The 23,842-nt window shown below is 42.3% G+C and overlaps 1 protein-coding gene across 6 annotated transcripts in view; it reads left to right on the forward strand.

Annotated features, from left to right (window-relative positions):
* The window catches only part of FARP1 (FERM, ARH/RhoGEF and pleckstrin domain protein 1), a 334,762-nt gene that overhangs the window by 216,728 nt on the left and 94,192 nt on the right, over window positions 1-23,842 (forward strand). For all 6 annotated transcript variants that reach the window (XM_084651196.1, XM_084651194.1, XM_084651195.1 and 3 more), the window contains exon 6: window positions 13,115-13,212. In XM_084651196.1, the coding sequence (XP_084507322.1) occupies window positions 13,115-13,212 (98 nt within the window). The remainder of the gene's footprint in view (window positions 1-13,114; window positions 13,213-23,842) is intronic.

The raw sequence follows: 23,842 nt of genomic DNA on the forward strand, positions 1-23,842 counted from the left end.
CCTCCAGCGTATCTACCACTCCTCCCAGTTTAGTGTCATCTGGAAACTTGCTGAGGGTGTAATCCACGCCATCGTCGAGATCCTTAATGAAGATATTGAACAAAATCGGCCCCAGGACTGACCCTTGGGGCACTCCGCTTGATACTGGCTGCTAACTAGAAATGGAGTCATTCGCTACCTGTTGAGCTTGATGATGTAGCCAGCTTTCTATCCACCTTATAGTCCATTCGTCCAGCCCATACTACTTTAACTTGCTGGCAAGAATACTGTGGGAGACCATATCAAAAGCTTTGCTAAAGCCCAGGAATAACATGTCCACTGTTTTCCCCTCATCCACAGAGCCAGTTATCTCATCATAGAAGGCAATTAGGTTAGTCAGGCATGACTTGCCCTTAGTGAATCCATTACTGACTGTTCCTGATCACTTTCCTCTCCTCTAAGTGCTTCAGAATTGATTCCTTGAGGACCTGCTCCATGATTTTTCCAGGGACTGAGGAGAGGCTGACTGGCCTGTAATTCCCCGAATCCTCCTCCTTCCCTTTTTTAAAGATGGGCACTACATTAGCCTTTTCCCAGTCTTCCGGGACCTCCCCCGATCGCCATGAGTTTTCAAAGATAATGGCCAATGGCTCTGCAATCACATCAGCAAACTCCTTTAGCACCCTCGGATGCAGCGTATCTGGCCCCATGGACTTGTGCTCGTCCAGCTTTTCTATATAGTCCAAACCACTTCTTTCTCCACAGAGGGCTGGTTACCTCCTCCCTATACTGTGCTGCCCAGTGCAGTAGTTTGGGAGCTGACCTTGTTCGTGAAGACAGAGGCAAAAAAAGCATTGAGGGCATTAGCTTTTTCCACATCCTCTGTCACTAAGTTACCTCCCTCATTCAGTAAGGGGCCCACACTTTCCCTGACCACCTTCTTGTTGCTAACATACCTGAAGAACCCCTTCTTGTTACTTTTAACATCCCTTGCTAACTGCAACTCCAAGTGTGATTTGGCCTTCCAGATTTCGCTCCTGCATGCCTGAGTAATATTTTTATACTCCTCCCTGGTCATTTGTCCAATCTTCCACTTCTTGTAAGCTTCTATTTTGTATTTAAGATCAGAAAGGATTTCACTGTTAAGCCAAGCTGGTCACCTGCCATATTTATTATTCTTTCTACACATCAGGATGGTTTGTTCCTGCAACCTTAATAAGGATTCTTTAAAATACAGCCAGCTCTCCTGGACTCCTTTCCCCTTCAAGTTATTCTCCCAGGGGATCCTGCCCATCAGTTCCCTGAGGGAGTCAAAGTCTGGTTTTCTGAAGTCCAGGGTCTGTATTCTGCTGCTCTCCTTTCTTCCTTGTGTCAGGATCCTGAACTCGACCATCTCATGGTCACTGCCTCCCAGGTTCCCATCCACTTTTACTTCCCCTACTAATTCTTCCCATGTTTGTGAGCAGCAGGTCAAGAAGAGCTCTACCCCTAGTTGGTTCCTCCAGCACTTGCACCAGGAAATTGTCCCCTACAGTTTCCAAAAACTTCCTGGATTGTCTGTGCACTTCTGTATTGCTCTCACAGCAGTTATCGGGGTGATTGAAGTCCCCCATGAGAACCAGGGCCTGCAATCTAGTAACTTCTGTTAGTTGCCGGAAGAAAGCCTCGTCCGCCTCATCCCCCGGTCTGGTGGTCTATAGCAGACTCCTACCACGACATCACCCTTGTTGCTCATGCTTCTAAACTTAATCCAGAGACTCTCTCAGCTTTTTCTGCAGTTTCATACCGTAGCTCTGAGCAGTCATACTGCTCTCCTACATACAATGCAACTCCCCCACCTTTTCTGCCCTGCCTGTCCTTTCTGAACAGACATGAGGTTCAGAATGCGGGAGCCAGTCAACATTTTTTGTTGAGAAAGTTTTTAGGCTGAAAAATACAGTTTAATCTAAACCAGAATTTGTCATGGGAACATATTAGGGCTGTCGATTAATCACAGTTAACTCACGCGATTAACTCAAAAAAATTAATCATGATTTAAAAAATTAATCGTGATTAATCGCATTTTTTAATCTCAGTGTTAAACAATAGAATGTCAATTGAGATGTATTCAATATTTTGGATGTTCTTCTACATTTTCATATATATTGTCTTCTGTGTTGTAATTGAAATCAAAGTGTATTTTTTTTATTACAACTATTTGCACTGTAAAAATGATAAACAAAAAAATAGTATTTTTCAGTTCACCTCATACAAGTACTGTAGTGCAATCTCTTTGTCATGGAAGTGCAACTTACAAATGTAGAATTTTTTTTGTTACATAACTGCACTCAAAACCAAAACAATGTAAAACTTCAGCGCCTACAAGTTCACTCAGTCCTACTTCTTGTTCAGCCCATCGCTAAGACAAACAAGTTTGCTTACATTTACAGGAGAGAATGCTGCCCTCTTCTTATTTACAATGTCACTAGAAAGTGAGAACAGGCATTTGCATGGCACTTTTGTAGCTGGCATTGCAAGGTATTTACGTGCCACATATGCTAACATTCGTATACCCCTTCATGGGTCAGCCACCATTCTCAAGGACATGCTTCCATGCTGATGACACTTGTTAAAAAAAAATGCGTTAATTAAACTTGTGACTGAACTCCTTGGGGGAGAACTGTATGTCTCCTGCTCTGTTTTACCCGATTTTGCCATTTATTTAATATTATAGCAGTCTCACATGCTGACCCAGCACATTATGTTCATTTTAAGAACACTCACTGCAGATTTCACAAAATGCAAAGAAGGTACCAATGTAAGATTTCTAAAGATAGCTACAGCATTCGACCCAAGTTTTAAGAATCTGAAGTGCCTTCCACAATCTAAGAGGAATGAGGTGTGGAGCATGCTTTCAGAAGTCTTAAAAGAGCAACACTACTGTGAGGAAACTACAGAACCCGAACCATCAGAAAAGAAAATCAACCTTCTGCTGGTGGCATCTGACTCAGATAATGAAAATGAACATGCGTTGGTCCGCACTGCTTTGGATTGTTATCGAGCAGAACCTGTCATCAGCATGGACGCAGGTCCTCTGGAATGGTGGTTGAAGCATGAAGGGACATATGAATATGTAGTGCATCTGGCACGTAAGTATCTTGCAACGCTGGCTACAACAGTGCCATGAGAATGCCTGTTCTCACTGTCAGGTGACATTGTAAACAAGAAGCGGACAGCATTATCTCTGGCAAATGTAAACATTTGTCTGAGCGATTGACTGGACAAGAAGTAGGACTGAGGGACTTGCAGGCTCTAAAATTTTACATTGTTTTGTTTTTCAGTGCAGGTTTTTTTGTACATAATTCTACATTTGTAAGTTCAACTTTCATGATAAAGAGCTTGTACTACAGTACTTGAATTAGCTGAATTGCAAAATACTATTTCTTTTGATTTTTTTACAGTGCAAATATAAAGTGAGCAGTGCACACTTTGTATTGTGTTGTAATTGAAATCAATATATTTGAAAATGTAGAAAACATCAACAAATATTTTAATAAATGGTATTTTATTATTATTTAACAGCGTGATTAATCACAATTAAGTTTTTTTAATTGCTTGAGAGCCCTAGAACATATGAATTCTGATGAAAAAATTAATTCTATGGCAAAGGCCATAATGACACGTTTTCTTTCATTTCAGTCAAAAACATTAATTTTTTTTGTTTCAACATTTCTGATTTTTAAAGTTTTCAGAATATTTTTGTTCTACAAAATGTTGATATTTCAGCTCTCTGTTCTGATCCAGAACAGAAACTAATTTTGAAATGTTGACATTTCCATGGAATGAAAATCCTGGTTTCCAAAAGGTTTCCTCCTATCTGTGTAATCTCCTTTATAAAATCCATCCCCACCTTGGTGTTCCTCTGCATTTATTCCTGACTTCTTTTATTTTGGTAAGTGAACCATTGAGCAGAAAAAAAATATTAATCCCTTTTCCTGGCCTTGAAATTGAAAAAAACCCAAAGTGTTTATTTGAAAGGCCGGCTAAAAAATATTAGAGGACAGGACTAACTGAAAACTCCTAATATTGTGTGACGAGCAGAGAATTTCCCAGCTCTGAATATATTAAACTGAAAATTCAGTAGCTTAGTATGTGTACTGTAAATAGATTTTAGTTTATCTCTTTCTGCACCTAGAGACATGGTTCTGAATCTTGATTACTTTTTTTTTTTTTTTTTTTGTGGTTAATTTTAAATTTGCAGCTAAGAATCTTTTATGTGAATGTTAAAGCATATGTTTGGGACAGTGTCATTGCTGAGAACACATCATGCTGGGGGGGGCGGGGAAGCACTAATGTGAAGTTTGCATGGCTGTGAGAACACATCATGCTGGGGGGAAAAAAGCACTAATGTGAAGTTTGCATGGCTATGAAAAGACTTGGAATGTCAGACTATGCCTGTATCTTTTAATGGGTTTCATCATTGCTAGAAAAGGAGAGGACCTAGTATTGGTTTTAAAAGGAAATTGATGTAGAGCTAGAATACATCATTTCACTGTCTGCCATGTTTGCACAGTTCTAAAATCTAGGGGCCATAATGACACAATTCTAATTAAGATTAGCTACCATGTGATATACAGTATATTCAGTTAGGTTAGAAAAGCTAATTTGCCATCCTCTCTAGCTGTGTTTCTGTCTGTCTTCTTCCCTTTCTCCCCTGGTAGACTGCTCCAAAAGGTTACCTTCTTGCTGGACCCATTACAATCCAGGCTAAGTAGACAATATTATAGTCCTAGATTTATGGATTATACTGCAGAGTTTGCACTAGGGATTAATCTATTTTGTCATTTTCCTCTGTGCTGTGTATATAATTTGTGTAATTCTAAGTAGTCTGCAATAATCCAAACCAAACCAGCATGATCATTGTACCAGATTCTGTATCAGTGCTGATTAACGTCTCATTTTCTACACCCTCACCTGGAGCTATTACTTTGCTTTCTTCTGACAAATACAATATTATCGGTGACTTTTCTCATGATAAAATTCTTCTGCATGATCTGAAGTAAAACTGCTCTGAAATGTCTACATATTAAAATCCGATGACAGCTACTAGATGGCATAATAAGCCGAGGCCAGTTATCTGGTAATTCTGTGTTGATTTTGTGTGGTACTACTGTCCTAGTGGGAACTGGCATCCCCATGCTATCAAAATGCTCACATATATAAGCAAGATTTAAAAAATGAAATAAAATCATACAAAATGACCGTGCTTTCCGAAAGAAGCATCCCAGAGTGTGCTCTTTGGCCCAGATGTGTAATGCACATGTTTGCATGTGTGAAGAGGGGAGAGAAGAGACACTTCAGTAAGAATGTAAACATCTCTAGTTTTATAGCTGTTACGACCCAAAACTGGTCCATGGTTTGTCTTGTGCACAGCTGTGATATATCACAAGTCCAGTGTAATCACTTTCAGCCTACCTCCCTGTCTATTTTAGTTAATCCTTGTTTGCTTTGTAATGTCCTCTGATCATCAGTTTATTAAATAGTGAGTTTTTTAACTGCACTCTCCTGAGAATGTGCAAGGCTATAACCACAAAGCACAAAATGGCACCTGATTTTATTACCGGCTTTGTCTGAGCTAGTTCACAGTAAGTGCCATCCTCCCTAGAACCTTGCAAGCAAAGCATACGATTTGAAATAAACAAAATATGTGGATGCAGCATTAACATGGCATTGTTAAAATCACACACTGCATTATCAAAATATATGCAGTTAATTTGGTGATTCTGTTTCAGAGAAAAGAAAGCTGCTGTCAAGTTGCACACTTCTTCAAGGTACAATAAGTTTTGCCGTTGTGCTTCTATGGAGTGCTCACTCTTAGAGCTTGGTGAAATTTTTCAGAGACCTATGTAATTTGCCAGAAATGCAGTTTTAGTCTGCCCCGAACTACTCACAAATTTGAATAGTTTTGGACAATTTTTTCCCTCCCATCACTTAGATGCAATTCACAAAATGAGTGGTGGTGCCTTCCTTTATTATCTTTAGCTCAGTAGTTAGGGCACACTGTGATGTGAGAAACCTGGATTTAGTGCACCACTCTACTGTATAACCTATATTCTAGTGGTTAGGGCAATTCCCCCATCTGCCTGGTCTGGTGAAGGAATTTGAACATGGATCTCCCACACTGCATGAGTGCCCTGACTGCTGGGCTCTCAGATACTCTGGGGCATGGTTCTCTCAGTCTCTCCTGCTGAAGCTGTTCCATATTGTATAAAATACTTGAATAGTCATTGGGTCACACAGAGAGTGTGAGAGTGACTCTTTAACCTGGTGGCTAGGACACTCCCCTGGGAAGTGGAAGACCCGAATTCAAGTCCCTTATACAAGTATTTAATTATACATAGTAGAACAGCTGCAACAGGAGAGATTGAGAGACCTGCCTCAGAATACTCTATGGCCCAGTTATTAGGGTACTCTCCTGGAAAGTGGGAGATCCAAATTCAAATCTCTTCTCCGCATTAGGCAGAGGGGGAAATTGAATACAGGTGAATGCCTTAACGGCTGGATTACAAGTTATTAGAGGATGGCATCTCTACCTTCTTCTCTTTGGCCATTTTGTGAATCTTACCCTTCATTTCCTTTGATTTTATTTTAAAAATGGCCTGGAAACTAAACATTTAGTTTGACCTAAAATGACTTTTTTTTCTTTCTTTTTTTGATTTGCAAAGTGATTCATCGGTTTCAATTTGAGTCAAACCAAGTTTTTTGCAGTTTTTTGGAAACAATCCAAAAAATCAGTTATTTGTCCAAAAATTGCTTGAAATGCGGAAAATGTGTTTTTATATTTTTCAAATTTAAATTAAGCAAATTCTCTTCATGTTTTTTCTTTAAGTTTAAAAAAATGACTTTCAGGCTGACAAGAAGCATAGTCTTCTAAGGAAAAATCTCTTAGAAAGCTATGGAAAACTGAAATTAAAAACTCACTGGGTTTGTAAAAATGTTTTGTAATTTTAACTAGAATGCTCACTGCAATGTGCTTGTAGAAACAAATGAATTATCATAGCACCTTAAAAACATGAGTTAAAGCTGTCACAGCATGTGTCTCAGCACATTTGTGCTTACTAGGTGTACTGAAGCAGATGTGATAGCAAATTCACTGTTGACTAGGGGTCACCAAATGAAAGTAATAGGCAACAGGTTTAAAACAAACGAAAGGAAGTATTTTTTCACACAACACACAGTCAACCTGTAGAACTCCTTGCCAGAAGATGTAGTGAAGGCCAAGACTATAACACAATTAAAAAAAAACAAAACTAGATAAGTTCATGGAGGACAGGTCCGTTGGATGGACAGGGATGGTGTCCCTAGCCTCTGTTTGCCAGAAACTGGGAATGGGCGACAGGGTGGATCACTTGATAATTACCTGTTCTGTTCATTCCCTCTGAGGTGTCTGGCATTGGCCACTGTCAGAAGACAGGATACTGGGATAGGTAGACCTTTGGTCTGACCTAGTATGTCCGTTCTTATGAAGTCAAATTGCTCTGCGTGTCCCAGTGTATCTTGTTTATCTGCAATTGTCTTGTAGATTGAAAGCTCCTCGGGGCAGACATTGATTTTTACTAGTGTCTTGAACAGTATCGAGTGTGTTGGTGGCACTTAACAGCTGGTGGTGATGATATGAAATCTTCAGAGAACTATTTTGAAACTTATGGAGACAAGAAATAGAGATTTTAAGTGAAATGTTCTTGATCATATTTGCTGTTTGACTAGTGATCAGAGAAGCAAGGAATGTAAATTAAAATGTTTTTTAATTTTTTAAAAAGAAAGTACAAATAATTGCATTATAAAAGATTTAAAAGTATTGATTTTCTAAACATTTTGTGGGGATTTTGATGCAGGAGTCTCTGGTGTTAATACTAGTCCTGTGGCTAACTCTGTATCCCTGTTTGTTGCTTTGAAAATGTGTCCATAAGAATCTGGTTTATACCCACTAAAGCAAAGAGATGCATAATGAAGAAAAAAATCGGCAATATCTGAGCCTGATTCTGCAAGCGTTCTATGTTCAGAACTCTAATGGAAATCTGTGAGCTTTCCATGCCTGGAGGTCTGACAGGATCACATCTGCTAACTGTATTGACTTTTTATCTTATTGTGTGGCAGTATTACACAGTTGCTCTGTTGTGCTTTTGAATGGATGAAATTGTTATATATGCATCCTTCAGAGGAGATCCGTGAGAGGAGGGATTGTCCAGTCAGGGTGTTGTCCTGGGACTTAAGAGACCCTGATTCAGTTTCCTGCTCTGCCAAGGACTTCCTTTGTGACCTTGGGCAAGACACTAAGTCTCTCTGTGCCTCACTTCCCTTTCTGTAAATGGGGATAATAATGCTTCCCTAACTTGCAGAGGTGTTGTGAGGATAACAACATTTAAGATTGCGAGGTGATCAGATACCATAGCTAGATAGAGATGTTTAATCAAGGCCTCACTCCTCATTATCCGGCTAGGAGGGAGGAGGACAGGAGACACTGGATGTGGTTTAAGTAGACCACAACTTTATTCCTAAATGTCAGGGAGTCCCTGGTGGATAAAAGCGCTCAGTGCGGGTAAGTCCATACTCATTTACATATGCATGAGGGGAAGCTGCTGTCAGACCTCCCCCTGCACCCATCCTGGTCCCCAGCCAACCCGCTGCTGGGATCTCACCAACCCCACACTTGAATGAGGATTAAGGGGGCTATAAAAGAGGGGGGTTGGCTTCCTGCCATACTCATCATAGGAGTCGCAAACCCCCCCCCCCCCGTTTCCTCTCCTTTAAAGGATACGTCCTTTATGCTTTCCCAATCTATTTTATCTGATCACCGTATCCCTTATCTACAGAGTATCTACGCTGGACATCTGCCACAAAGAGCTGCCAGCAATTAGCTTGGCGCCCTCCCCCCGCACACCTAGCTGGGTTCCCAGAAATCTTCTAATGCCCCTTTTAATATCAGCCAAAAACGTGTCAGCTCCCAAGTCTGACAATAGAATCCCATCGTCCCTGAATAATTCTGGTGCCCCATATGCTATGTCTGGATGAGAAATTATTAACCCCCCTATGCAACATATGAATTTGATTACCTCCCTATTCACATACTTCCTAGCCTTGCTGACCTAAGGGGGCTTCACAGTTCCCTGCCACACTCTATGTTGCAACGAGTCTGACCAAATAATTTTTATTCCTGGGAAAAGTTCCAGGATCTGCCCCAAATCCTGCTTAGCTCCAGTCATTATGTCCACCCCTTTACATGTTCCCAGATTATTTTCTCTGAGGTGAACCACATCCTTTTTATTAGCAAACTCCTTCCCCAAATGACCATTGCAACCAAAATGGGGGGGGGGGGGAATTCCAGAAATGTTTTATTCTGCACTACCCCTTTTTGTATCCAGGCAGAGGGGCATTGCTGGGCGCACCACCTGCCTGGGTAAAATACCCCAAAACCTGTACCTCCCGAAGCATCCGAGTAGATCTGTAAATCAGCCTTGAACAGCCTTGAACCTCCCTCTACAGACACTCCGTTAAAATGAAACTGTTCCAACATCTCCACGTCCCCAGGTCTGCCTTCGTCTCTCCAGTAAATCTTATAAAATGGTGAGGTCTGGCTATGCCTGTGGTGACCGCTGCAGGCCAGGCACAGTATGCCTGCCCCGAGACACCACCTGCCAGGCAAAGTGAAGATGCCCAATAATAGATTGTATCTCATGGAGTAGTGTAACCTGGCTGGCTGTTCTGCTTCTCCTAATCAAGCCCCTAGTAGCTCCTAAAGCTTATCCTGCGGGGCGAGTCATATACCCACCAGAGTGTCTAGTTCAATCCCCAGGTAGGTCAGTGTAGCGAATGACCCTCTGTTTTTAACTTCTCTAGGGGTACCCCCAATTTTTTAGGCAGAGCCTGTCCATCAGGCTAATACACTCATCTGAATTCACCGTGCCTACAAACAAAAGTAATGTACTCCTGCTGTAAATCTGCTTCCTGCATCACTGCCCATGGTAGCACTGTACTAAATTTTTCAAATGCCAAACAGGATATTGCACATCCCTTGGGCACAGCTTTCTCAAAATAGAATTGTCTTTTGAAAGAGAAATCCAAAAAGTTCAAGTCAGAAGGTTGCAGCGGTGGAAAATCAGACTTGATATCACACTTGGTCATCAGCGCCCCAGGCCATAAGACCTAACCATGTGCACAGCCTCATCAACAGAGGAATAGCCAACAGAACACAAGACTGGGTCTGTTCCATCATTAATTGAGCTACCCCATGCATATGACAGGTGATGAATTAAGTGATAATCACCCAGAGCTTTCTTTGGCACCAAGCCTAAGGGAGAAACACGCAAGTTCTATATAAGTAGATGATCGAATGGACCTGCCTATTCTCCTTTAATTCTTGCATAATCTTTTTCTTTACAATATAACCCACTCCCACTAAGGACTTAAATTTTTTTGACATTACATGACTTCTTTACCCCATAAAGGGGATACTAAACACTGCAATAAACTCATTCAATAATATGCTCCATCCATCTTATTAGGGTAATCTCAATAGAGCACCTTAACACCTCCAGTTTATCTGGAGGTGGTATTTTTGTCCAACTCCCTATTTTAAGACCCCCCCCACACCCTTTCTCTGTGCTGGGCTCCATATCCTGCTCCTGACCCCAGGGGTCTGTGAGCGGCACAGGACTTGCCTCCCACATTGTTGTGGCAATTGCGGGCTGTATGGGCCCCAAAGTGCATTTCACATGCCTGAATTTGCAGATGCGATGAAAACGACTGCTTTCATTAAATGCCTAGCAGATGTGATTATGAGCCTCAGGCCTCTGGCAGGCTTGCTGCAGAATGAACAGGCCATTGTTAGTGTGGAAACCAGGCCTTCATAGTGTCTTCATATACCACGGTGTATAATGCGGTATGTCCCATCAGATCCCAGTTTGTGTTGCAACGTTCAATCTAAACAGTTCATCATAGTGAAACCAAGCCATGCCCCCAAACGTGTTCTATGCCCGCCTGATTATATGCATCTATTTGAACAATGCTGGGCTTCTGTCTGGATAGGCCTCTGCAGGAACTCCAGCGTAGATCAGGAAGGCGGCTTCCCAATTTTCCCCAGCTCTAACCACCCATGACCAGTTGGCTATCTCATGGCCCTGCTTGCTCTGCCCTGGCTTACTGTCTGTCAGCACCTCCCTGAGCAACAGTGATGACATGTCTGCATATTCACCTCTCTCAAAATTTTATCTTTTAGTATTACTGAGAAGGTGAACTCCCATTGTCAGCCACCCCAGCATACCCACACTCATGACTGACCATCGGAGCACCCTCAGTGCCCTGTAGCCCCCTAGCTGGCCCTGGGGCAGCAGTTCTGTCCTGTGAATTCACGTTCCCTATCAGTAAGTGAGTTGCAGGGTGCTTATAAATCACCCCCTCGTAAGGACTCTGCCATGTCTGCCTGTTGCCTGCCTCCCACGCTCAAGCCCATGCTGAGTTTCCATTGTTACCACTTCCAGATCCCCCCCCCACACACACACCTGCCCATTGAGGCACCCAGCTCCTGCAACAACTAAAGGTTGGCTTGCAACAGTTGTGTAATGCCATTGGCTTCTGTAGAAGGTGTGTGTAACCCAGACATCCCAGACAAAACTTTAGGACAGCAGATCCCCGCCGTGGCCTATTTGCTAGTTCTGCTGCCTCTCTAAGTTCGGTGGCTGCTGCCTTCTGGTAGGGGAGGTGACCACCTTCTGCTCCTCCACTTAGGTTCCCCTAGAGTAAAAGGAGCAAAGTTCCCTGAACCCCACAGAGGTCCCCCCAACAGACACCCATTGCAGCATTGGATGGAAGGGATTCACTTTCACAACCTTCCCCTACAGCCTCCACCTGGTGCTGGTCACACACCCCCTGGCCAGTCGTGTTGCTGTCCTGTACTGAAATCTGTTCATTCAAATGTCCTGGCTCCGGGTGACCCACTACTAAACCTTGTGGTGCTGTGGACACAACTTTGGAAGCAGCTTCCCAGTCAATTCGCTGTTGGCTCCCCCACCTGGGAATGCCTCTAGTTCACCACTGGGAGTGTTTACTTCCCCAGGCTGCCCAATACTTCCCAATAGAGGGGAATCCATTTGGTAGACTGATAGACTAGCCTGGGATCTGCTCACTCCGGTCCTGGGTTCAACCTCTTGCCCATGTGGTGAGAATCCCAGCCCTGGCTTCACAGGACCCCTCGAGCCCCACTCCATCCCCTCTGAGCTGAGTTTGGACCTCCCTCCCCCATCTGCTCTAACACACCTGCTATGGCCAGCTGCAAGAGGGGTCCCCATCCCTTTCTTACTGGTCTGCCACAGCCCTGAACTGATGAGTTTGAAACACCCTCCCCTTCTCCTTCTCCCACAAAATGCCTGCTTCCAGCCCTGCTGGCTGGAAGGGGGAGGCTCCCTCTTCCTCCTCCCCCCCCTTCCCGGTTCTCACCAGTCTACTACCATGTGGTGCCATGACTCTGAGAGAGCAAAGTTTGCTGTGCTGCTGTTCCTGCTGCTCCACCTGGTCCAGGTAAAAGAAGGCTTTTCCTGCACCAATGTAGTCTCCCCTCTCCCACAGCAAGTCACTCTCACACTCAGCCATCTATCTATCCCCTGAATGGGCCACACGCCTTTTCCTACACGCCAGACAGCAGCTGCCACCACTTACTATGCAGTGAGATCATTCTCTGGTAGCTGCCTGATTGGAAGTTCCATTGGCACCTTACAAACAGTAGGAGATAACTCCACTCCAGCGCCTTATCCAGCATTCTTTCTTGACAAAGTAGGCTCCAATGTCTAGGGCTGCTTGTTAAACTGTTGCTGAGCACATAATGGCGACCATGTTTTGTCTATGCTGTCATTTCAGTTCCCGTGCTCATTACTTTGTATAGACATTTAGGCTGTCTTGACTGTGAAAAGCAGCTGCTATGGAAAACTCTAAAGACTAACACGTTATTGTTATGCTTTATTCAGTCTCTAAAACTCAAGAAATTCAGATCACTTGTATAGATTCCAACAGGCAAAAGGTACCTATTGCCAGATTATGAATCATCATGTTACTGCTTTTTTCCTTAGCGCTTTGTATGTGACTTTCTTCACTTTTGTGTTTGCAGGTACCTGTTTGCATTGCAAGTGAAGCAAGACCTGGTAGAAGGCAGGCTAACATGTAATGACACCAGTGCTGCACTCTTAATCTCACACATAGTACAGTGTAAGTTCTGCTTTTTTCCCCTCCTTATAGAAACAGAAACGGGTTGGTGGGCAGGAGATGCTTTGTCAGGCTGTTAATCAGTAGTTGCCTGTGAACATATCTTCAGCATGTTAAACTGTACAGTACAGCATAAAAAGGCTTTACAAAGGCTACATGTTTTGTGTGGCACTGTGTGTGTGTGTGTGTGTATTTATATACATTTTATTATTTCAAGTAAAGAACAGGTGCTCAGAAATATCCTGGGCATTGAATCTGTATTTTGCTGTTTGTTTGCATTTTCAAAGAGCTGTGCTTGACAGCCTGCCAGGACTCTGCAAGGAGCAGTTTCTGCAGAGTGGCAAATGGGTTGAATTCTTCAACTGAATTCCTGTTTTGTTTTATAATTTATATTTAACTTTTTAACATGTCAGTAGAGTATACGATTCCTGGAGAGCTGTGTAGTGTCTAGAACAGAGTAAATAAATATGCTTAGAATGACAGACTAAATCATAGTCCTGATGGAAGTGATAGGAGGAGAAAAAACAATAGCTTTTAACTTGTTTTTATACAGACACATGAGAAAAAAGAATGTTTGTTCAGATCATACTTTCACTCATATCAGCATGTCAAAACTACTTTTGTCCTCCAGATATAAAAAGTAATCACTTAAAAGGGAATTCCTTTTTTTCCATTTCAAGAATTTATGAAAACCCATATCTAGAATAATGTTATAAAAATCGGCTTTGAAGGATATATAGATTGTGCCAGAAATGTTTAGCCATAATAGATCATCACTTTGAATTGCCATTGTAAAATTCAGCACTGCATATTTGTACTCACACACAGCCAAACATAAATAGAATCTTAGTTAACAAAAATTTTCAAAATTCTTTAGAGGTATATCCCTGGTAAAGATGGGTAGATCTCTCTATTCTGTGTTGTAGGTGAGCTGTTTCTTCCCATTATTACTGTTTGGACCGAAAGCATATGCCAACAGCTCTCCATTCACTTTGGCCTCCAACGACCTGTATGACTGAGCAGTAGTGAGAGACGAAATAAATAAAAAGAGCAGCCTCAGTGAAATTCTATATCCCTGGGACCATTTTGAAGCTGAATGTTTTTGCAGCCCAGACTTTAAGGGGAAAAAAATTCAACCTTTAAAAGGAAAAAGCTTTTCATACGTGGTTCCAAAAGGGACTGAGTCTCAACAGAATTGTAACAGAAGCAGCTGGTGAACAAGTACATAACTTTTTATTTTCTCAGCAACTGTGTTTACGCTTCTCAGGAAGCTGGGAGGAGTTTTGTCTGGAAGGTCAGTCCCTGCCTTCTGACTTCAGCCATGAACCAAAGCAGAGTTTACGGCCAGCTCCAGCTCTAACTGAGACTGTAAACGTGAAAAGAGAGTTATTCGAATAATTGTCCTTCTGGGTGCTCCACTTCAGATGTGCATGTTCCCCTATGGTGGGATCCCTGTGGTACAACCTTGCACTGTGGTAGCTCTGCGCCCCCTTACCTCTCCAGCCTGGGCTCTCTCTCAATGCTTTGTTAGTGAGAGGCAGAAACCCCCCTCCAGGTGCTGCTGTCACTCAACACAACAGCATGTGGAGCCCCGCACCCAGCGAGATTGCATGAATGCTCCCAAAGCCACTCACGAATCTGACAGAGAAAGACACCAGCCCATTCCCCACAGCTTCCCAGCCTTGTATCCCAGAGCTATACCATCTCGCCCTGGCCAGAAACCTGACCAGTGTAAGTTTACTGTAATGGGTAGGAATGTAGATGTAGAGAGGACATGCACCAGCCTTTGTACCTGGCTTGAGATTTCCCAAGCACTTCAACCAAACCACGCTGTTTTAAGTAAAATATAAAACACACACACACACACAAATATAAAAAATAAATAAATAAATATAAAATATAAAACTCTACAGAAAGATAGAGTTTAAGTGATTTATAAGTAGCAGGCACTAAAGGTCAGAGATAGTTACCAAAAGAAAAAAGTAAGCATACAGTCTAAATCTTAAACCCTGTTAGACTAGGTTGTATTTGGATCAAGCAATTTTCTCACCCCAATGGATGTTACAGTTCTTAATACACAGATTTACCCCTTTTAAGCCTGGAACCAGTCTCCTCAGTTCAAGTCTTTGTCTTCGCAGCATTCTTGTTGCTTCCAGCATAGATGGGGAAGGAGAAAGGCCAAGGCATGATGCCACTGTCCGCTGTTTTGTATCCTCAGTCCATGTACCTGGAAAACACTAGCTCAGACATTTCCTGGTGGGCTTTGCTGAGTCACAGGGTTGAGCAATCCCCCATTGTGTGATGCTTGGGCAGCCCTGTTACATTACAGTAAATCCCTTGTTTATAACTTCCCTGCTGATTAATGGTTGCTTAACACCCTCCTGAGAGTGGATCACCATCTACCAGTAGAGACTCTCAAACTTACAACATATTTCAGCAACAACCATACAGCAAAATTTCATAACTTCATACACACTGAGCATATACATATTTGGACAGAACAACTGGTTTCATCAGATCATTACCTTTCATATGATAACTTACATGGCACACTTTATATGAAATATATCAAAGCTATATGATGGGTGAATATGAGAGTCCCAGGGGGCTGCTTTGAGGTATAGAGCTCCACAGCTCCTGATCGGAGATTTTGGGTAGCAGTGTCTGCATGGTCTCCTCCTGCATACTCAGTATGCCATTGTGCTCTGATCAGAGGGCATGCAAGGCAGGGCGGACCTGCCACCATTCCAATTCCTTCTCGACTGCTCTGCAGTGTCTGGGATAGCTTACCCCTAGTCCTAGCTACCTTCCGTGCATTATTCTTAAGTTTTTCATCTTTATTATCTTTTTTTTTTTTTTTTTTAATTTTTAACTTTCCTTCCACAATTTTCGTGTGGATTTTTTGGGGGAGGAGGCTCCTCCCTTCTTTTTGTGGTCCCCCACCCATAGGGCCTCTCTGTTGGTTGTAGCCTTCTGTTCCTTTCTTCTTGATGGGTACGCCCCAAGCCCTGAGTTTTAAATCCTGTCATACCTGTAGAAAGTCTTTTCCCTTCACCAGTGGTCATTCAAGCAGTCTCTGCTGTCTGGGGAGACACATCCCTTCAAGGTTTCAAGCTCTGCATAGGATTTGGGAGTAGATCCAGGAAGCTGAGCGAAGACAGACTTAAGCTGCTCCTCATAGAGACCCTCCCACAACTTGACTCCCCATGATGATGCCCTGCTAGAGCCAGTGAAAACAGTATGACAGTCACCAGCCGTTGTCCCATGCACTTTCAAAAGAGCAGACAAGAAATATTAGGTATCCTCCAAGGGTGCAGAATAACTATTCACCCATCTTGTCTCAAATTCCTTAATGGTTGATGCTGTAAATAAAGAAAACAATCAGCACCATTCCAGACCCAAACTACACAATGAAGAGCATAAATGGCTGGACCTTTTGGGGCCTAAAAGTTACTCTCTGTCTGCTTAGGATTCAGGGAAGCAAATTACCACACCCTGAGTACTAAATACAACTACACAAACTACAGTAAATTCACTCATTTTATTGAATATCTCCTACAAGAACAAAGAGGCCAGTTCCATGCACTCCTCACTGAAGGGCAACTAGTGGCCATGGCCTCATTACAGGAATCTTTAGACGGAGCGACACAGCATCCTATTCTATGGCAACAGTCATAATAATGTGCCGTGTGTCCTGGTTTTAGTCCTCTGGTATCCCAAGGGAGATCCAGAACACATTGGAGAATTTTCCTTTTGAGGGCCCCAAACTCTTCAGCAGCAACCTGGATGAATCCTTCCACTCCTTAAGTCTCCAGAATGACTCTGCAATCCTTCGAAATCTACACTCCTGCAACCAAAAAAGGTTACAGCAGATCACAAACCGCCCAAAGGTCCATCCCCCACCTCCCCCCAGTCCAGTTTCAAACATATAACAAAGCTGGAAAACTGTCTAAGAAAAGGCCAAAGTTTCAAATGAAAAGACCATCAACCTCCATCTCTCAGGTCACCTGGCCACCAGTCTCCACCAGGTGACCATTTGGATATATTGACGAGAACCACGATCACTCTGCCATCTGGATCTTGCACTGTACCACTCCTCTATTTCCCACTTCCCACCTTATGGGGGATTATCGTTTGCATTTCAAACATTCAATGGAACAAATCACATTGGACATCAGAAAAAAGAACAGGAGTACTTATGGCAAACTAACAGACTCCAACGAGAGACTGCTGAATTGGAATTAATTTGCAAACTGGATACAATTAACTTAGGCTTGAATAAAGACTGGGAGTGCATGTGTCATTACACAAAGTAAAACTATTTCCCCATGTTTATTCCCCCCTCTCCCCACTGTTCCTCACACGTTCTTGTCAACTGCTGGAAATGGCCCACCTTGATTATCACTACAAAAGGTTTTTTCCCTCCTGCTGGTAATAGCTCACCTTACCTGATCACTCTTGTTACAGTGTGTATGGTAACACCCATTGTTTCATGTTCTCTGTGTATATAAATCTCCCCACTGTATTTTCCACTGCATGCATCTGATGAAGTGAGCTGTAGCTCACGAAAGTTTATGCTCAAATAAATTTGTTAGTCTCTAAGGTGCCACAAGTACTCCTTTTCTTTTTGCGGATACAGACTAACATGGCTGCTACTCTGAAATTGGACATCAGAGTACACCATTCACTTCAGCTCTATCCCTCCCCACCACCCACCCTCCCTGTCCCTCTATAGGGCCCATTTCACCAACGTCTCCGAAGACAGGAAGTGAAATCCTTTCTAGAACTGGGGGTGGTTGAATCAATTCCCTCTCCATACATAGGGAGAGTATTCTACTCCAGATACATCCTCATTCCCAAGAAGAAAGGGAAATGGAGACTGATATTGAACACATTTATTCAGACTCAGACACTGCAGATGGTAACCTTAGCAGCAATTATACCGTCTCTAAATCCAGAGGATGTGTTAGAGGCCCTCATCCTCCAGGATGAGTACTTTGTAATGCATCCCTCTCTCAAACACTTTCTGGACCAGGAACATTATCAATATCAGGTACTTACATTCGACCTCTTGATTACCCCGAGAGTCTTCACAAAGGTTCTTCCAGTGGTGGCTGCCCAGCTAAGAGAATTGAGAGTGGTGGTCTTTTCCTACCTATACAACTTGGCTCCTCAAAGGCCAATCCTACGACGAGGTACAGTCAGCAGTCAGAAAGGTTCTAGTCCTGTTCAACACACTGGAACTAAGACTCAACACACAAAAGCCCTTTGATACCCACCCAGTGTATCAAGTTTATAGGAGTCACCCTGGACTCCTGAACACTCAGGGCCTACTTACCATTAGATTGATTCATCACCTGGCTTCAGTTACGTCCTCAAACATCAGCAAAAACGTACCTGCACTTGTTGGGTCACATGGCAGGCTGCACATTCATGACGCCTCATGCCAGATTATGTTCCTGATGCCTTCAGGACTGTCTGTATGCGCAAAAAGCACAGCCTAAACAAACGAGTATCCATTCCCCAAAAAGTCATCAAGCCTTTTGATTGGCGGAAGAATCCCTGCTAGACTTGTGTGGGAGGTTCTTTTCATTCATCCATCCTCAAAACCTTGAAAACCTTACAGTACAGGGCAAGTGGACCCCTCAGGAATCTGCCTTTCACATCATTCTTCTTGAGCTTAAAGCAGTTTGGTATGCATGCAACCCATTTTCTACCCATAATCAAAGATTATCCAGTCAGGGTCATGATGGATGACAGAACAACAATGTATTACATCAACTGCCAATGAGGAGCAAGATCCCTATCCTTGTGCACAGAAGAAGTAAAACTTGGAAACTGGTGCATAGCCAACCAGATCAACATCTCAGCCGCATACGTACCTTGTCTACAGAACACCATAGCCAACAAGAAATTTTTGCCAAGAGCACAAGTGGGAACTGAGCAATCTGACCCTATAGGAGATATTCTTCACTGGGAGCTTCCCAGAGTTAGACTTCTTTGGAACATCATTCAACAAGATGTTTCACAAGATCTACTCAAAGGGAGGACATGGCTGCAATTGCCTAGGAGATGCTTTCCTTAGTTCATGACCACGATCCCCACTGTATGCATATTCCGCCCATCCCCTCACACTGTTGCTTCCCAAAGTCCTAAAAATGATAAAACGCAGGCAAAGTGAAAATCATCCTGATAGTGACATCCTGGCCTGAACAGGTATGGTTCCCAGATCTGATTCACCTATCACTTTTTCAGTAACGGAGATATCCAGACTCGCTGACTAAAGAATCAGGGAAAACTATTTGCCCCAATCTTTCCACACTACCTTTCAAGGCCTGGCTCCTGGATGATTGTTGAGCATAGAAATGGATTGCTCATTTGAAGTGCAGAATATGTTGTTGAACAGTAGGAAACCATCCACAAGGAAGATCTTCATAAATGGAAACCACTCCAGTTCAGGTGCATCCAGCATGGTTTGTCTCCCTCTGATTCCCACTAAACACACATTTTAGACTACCTGTTAAGTTTAAAGACCTTGGTTTGTCACTGAGTCCATCCAGGTCACCTGTTGCAGCCTCCAACTTACCTGTTGTGTGTTCTCTGTTTTTGCATATCCTACAACCTCTAGATTCATTGAAGGACTGGCCAACATTTTTCCACAATTTGGCCTACTCCGGTTTGGGACCTTAATCTTATCTCAGTGCACTGATGAGACCATCCTTCAAGCCCTTAGCAGAGTGCTCTCTCCTGCACTAATCTTTGAAATCCTCTTTTCACAGAGCTATTATGTCAGCTAGAAGAGTAAGGAAATTCTTAGCCCTTACAGCAGATTGACCTTACACCGTTTTTTATTGGGACGAAGTGGGACATCCTCGTTTTCTCCCCAATATCTCCTCAGACTTCCACATTAATCAGGACATACAATTACCCATCTTCTAAACTGCACAACTATAGATAAAATGCTAGTCCACACACTTTGGATGTCAGGAGGTCACTAGCTTTCCATCTAGAAAGAACTAGACCCTTCAGAGCCTCTTCTAGACTTTTTGTCTCCTTTGCAGACAGAATGAAGGGACCCCCTATTTCTGCCCAAAGACTACCGAAATGGGTCTTAGGATGTATTTTATCCTACTGTGAACTCTCTTATATGCATCCTTCCACCAGGGTGACTGCCCATTCCATCATAACCCTAGTCTGCCTCTATTGCTTTGCTCAAGAATGTCCTCTCAAAGACATTTGTAAATTTGCCACCTGATCATCTGTTCACACCTTTTCCCAGCACTACATCATAGGGTATGCTTCCAGATCTGATGCAGCCTTTTGGATGTCTGTTGTCCAATCTGTACTAGATAGAACTCATCAGCACCCACCCTCTCAGTTTGGGCACTGCTCAGGAGTTAGGTGAAGTGGAGCTCCCATAAGGACAATTACTCAAAGAAAGAGAGGTTGGTTACTTGTAAAGTAACTTGAGTTCATCGACATACTTTCTTCCTATGGGTGTTCTATTACCCATTCTCCTTCCCCTCTACTTCAAAGATCTGTCATTAGGCTGGATTTTGCAGTGGAGCGGGAACTCTTTTAAAGCCCTCACCGGAAATAGAAAAGAATTGATTGTAGAGTTAGGATATAAACAAGGAAAGATAAGTTGTGCAGCCTATAACCAGAAGACTAAGTAGGATAGAATGATCCATAGGATTAAAGCCATGCTAAGAGCAAGTTGAACGAGATGAGAGATCTGTCATCACAGGCAAGGAGTAAAATATTTACTCTTTTAGCCTGTTCATCATTAAAAAGAGATTTGCTAAGGGACAGAAAAACCTAAATTGATTGAGCCTTAGTGAACTGTTCCTCTTTCCCACCAGACTAAGACTGTGGTGTATGCAACAGAGTTTTTTAATTGCTAGAAGAAGCCGGTTCTTTTTTTTCACTGAAAAAGTCTTAAATAACATTTGATTAGGACTTCTCTGCAGATGAAGGTCTGGGTGTTGATTAAACTAGATGGGATTTTCCATATTGTTTTATATATATAAAATTATAATTTTAATTGTGCTTGTGGGATTTTTTTTATTATTATATGTGACGAATACCTGAAAGGTGTATGTATTTCCTTTTAAAAACAAATTTTCTGCTTGTTTTTTTTTTTAACTGAGAAATATCAGAAATGTGAACTCTGGTTACATTGATTTTGGTGGATGTCTTATATTGGAGACAAGGTGGTCAGAGAATGTATATTGTTCATTTCTCCACCTACATTGGAGGGTTTGTGGTGTTGAATCTGTACCAAAGATTTCTTTTTTTTTTTTTTCAAAATGTTAAGTAGTCATTGCAGTGAAATAGTTATGAACAAAAATAAGACAAAGTTTTAAACAGTTTTTAAACTAAAAATCCCTTTTCTCAGTTGTACCAGTTTCACTCCTTTGCCTCTGATAATGTTATTTAACTAGATCTTTAATAATTATAGAGTCTCCTAGTCTAGACAGAACCTACATTTCTGACAAGTTGAACATTTTAAAAATGTCTTTTATGCTAAAAATGTGTAGGTTCCTGTATAATATTAGGAAGTTGTGCTCTGAAAGAGGCTCAGTCACTGAGGAAATGAGATTCCAGAACCCTTTGTATTATCTTAAACTGGCAGAGTTTGATGTGAATGGGATTTATTTCTCTTTCCCTAGTCCTGGATCTGTCTATTATGTTTAGAATTAACACATAAGAGTCTGATTTATGAACCCCTAAACTGTGTTTAATATTATACTTGCATGTTATTTCTAATGGACTAGAGTTTAATATTGTCTGTTCCCATCTACAAGTGACCAAAATCCTGTATAATTATCTCACCTCCCCAGTGTAATAGTAGAGTTTCCAAATTTGTTGTGCTAGCAAGCCCTCCTAGGACCACATGTGACTATAGTTCTCACTGAAGATATCTTGTATCTCCTAAAATGTTTTCTGTGAGAATTGGCCCTGATAGTTCCTATAATGGGATCTCATCTGCTTTGCTCAATATTGTATTTAAATGGTCTCTGACATTTATTTATTGGCTAAAAAATTATTCGATGTATTTTTCCAAATAAATATAAAATCAGCAGCTGCTGACAGCAATGATATAAGAGCGGAAAGAGCAGGGAGGCAAGAGGTGAAGAATGGCGTTGTATCATCATGCTGTGTGCATCCGCCTCTGCATAACGGGTCTTTGCATGATGGGTTTCTGTTTCCAGGAATCCCTGCCAAAGATGTACCTATCACAGAGGATCTTCACTGATGTTACAGCCTGCTCTTAATACAAAATCCTATTTTGAGAGCAGCAAATGGGTTATATTAAAATTAACATATATCTTACAAAACAGATTATTTCATATGAAAGATGCTACATAAAATATCTCAGAACACAATAGAAAGTGTGTTAGAACAGAGAATGCTGCATATGCTTTAGTACTTGGATTCATGCAGAAAGGAAAAATGGGAGCTAAAAGGATGGAGCAGATAAAAAGAGAAGAGCTGAAACGTGAAAGCAATTAGAGATACTAGAAGTACTACTTCAGGCTAGTTACAGCAAGGAGAGAAAGGAACCATGTGCTAATGTGGTAAGAGAAGAGTGAGGTGTAGTTAAAAATCAACCTTTGGCTAAAACGATCAGGAAGGTACTAAAAGAGGGAATGGCTCAGAGGGAAAGTGAGGTCCAGAAAGTGCAGCCCTATCCATAGAGAAACATTAGAAAGGAGTCTTAGATGGAAATAGGAGACTGGGGAGGGAAGGGGGAGAAGTAGGTGGATATGAGGTCAGAGTGAACCGGTCCTGGTGAGTTTTGGAAGCCCCAGAGGGTGATTTGAAATGGATTTGGGGGTGGTAGATGCAGTGCAAGTGGCAGAAGTCATATGGCTGTAGGGAGAGAATAGTCTGGCTGCAATACGTTTGGCCTCTTGAAGTTTAAAGAATGTAGGGCTTTAGGAAAGCCCTACAAAAGGGAATTTTAAGCACTTGCATGGGTGATAAGTAAAATGTGAATGATATTTTCAGAAGAGCCTGGGTCAACTAATGTCAAATTTTCATGATGTTATGGAGATAGTGATAGGCAGTCTTCTTTCTTCCTTAAACATCTTTCCTTTCCTTTTAAATTCAAAGTCAAGGATGACTTTCAAGATTTATGACCTTGGGGACAAAATAGAAACCTGAGCTGTGAGCTACACTTCAAATGTTGATCGGCATAGCTGCATAACTTCTGCTGAGCACTGTAGTTACGCTGACATTAAGTGCTGGTATAGACGCAAATAGGTCAACAGAAGATACTTCCATCACCCTAGCTATCGCTCCTCAGGGAGGCGGATTACTGGATGACAGTGACGGGGGAATTCCTTCCCTTGCAATAGGAACTGGAAGCGCCTGCGTTATGGTGCTCCGGCAACAGAGCTGGTGCACTGTAGCTGCACAGCTGTGGCACCCATAGTTCCGATGTGGCCTCCGTGAAAGGGAACAATGGACTTTCTGTGCAGGAGGATTCTCCTTTTTAAAGTATTCAGCAGTGGGAAGAGGTAGAGTATCGAGGAGCTGATGGCACGGCTGGCATGATCTTCTAACGTATCATCTGTTAATTCTTTTCAGAGGTGGAAGTCATAGAATTTATGTCTGCATATGATCC

The sequence above is a fragment of the Lepidochelys olivacea genome, assembly GCF_965140295.1.
Source record: "Lepidochelys olivacea isolate rLepOli2 genome assembly, chromosome: 1".
In the NCBI taxonomy this organism is placed as follows: domain Eukaryota; kingdom Metazoa; phylum Chordata; order Testudines; family Cheloniidae; genus Lepidochelys; species Lepidochelys olivacea.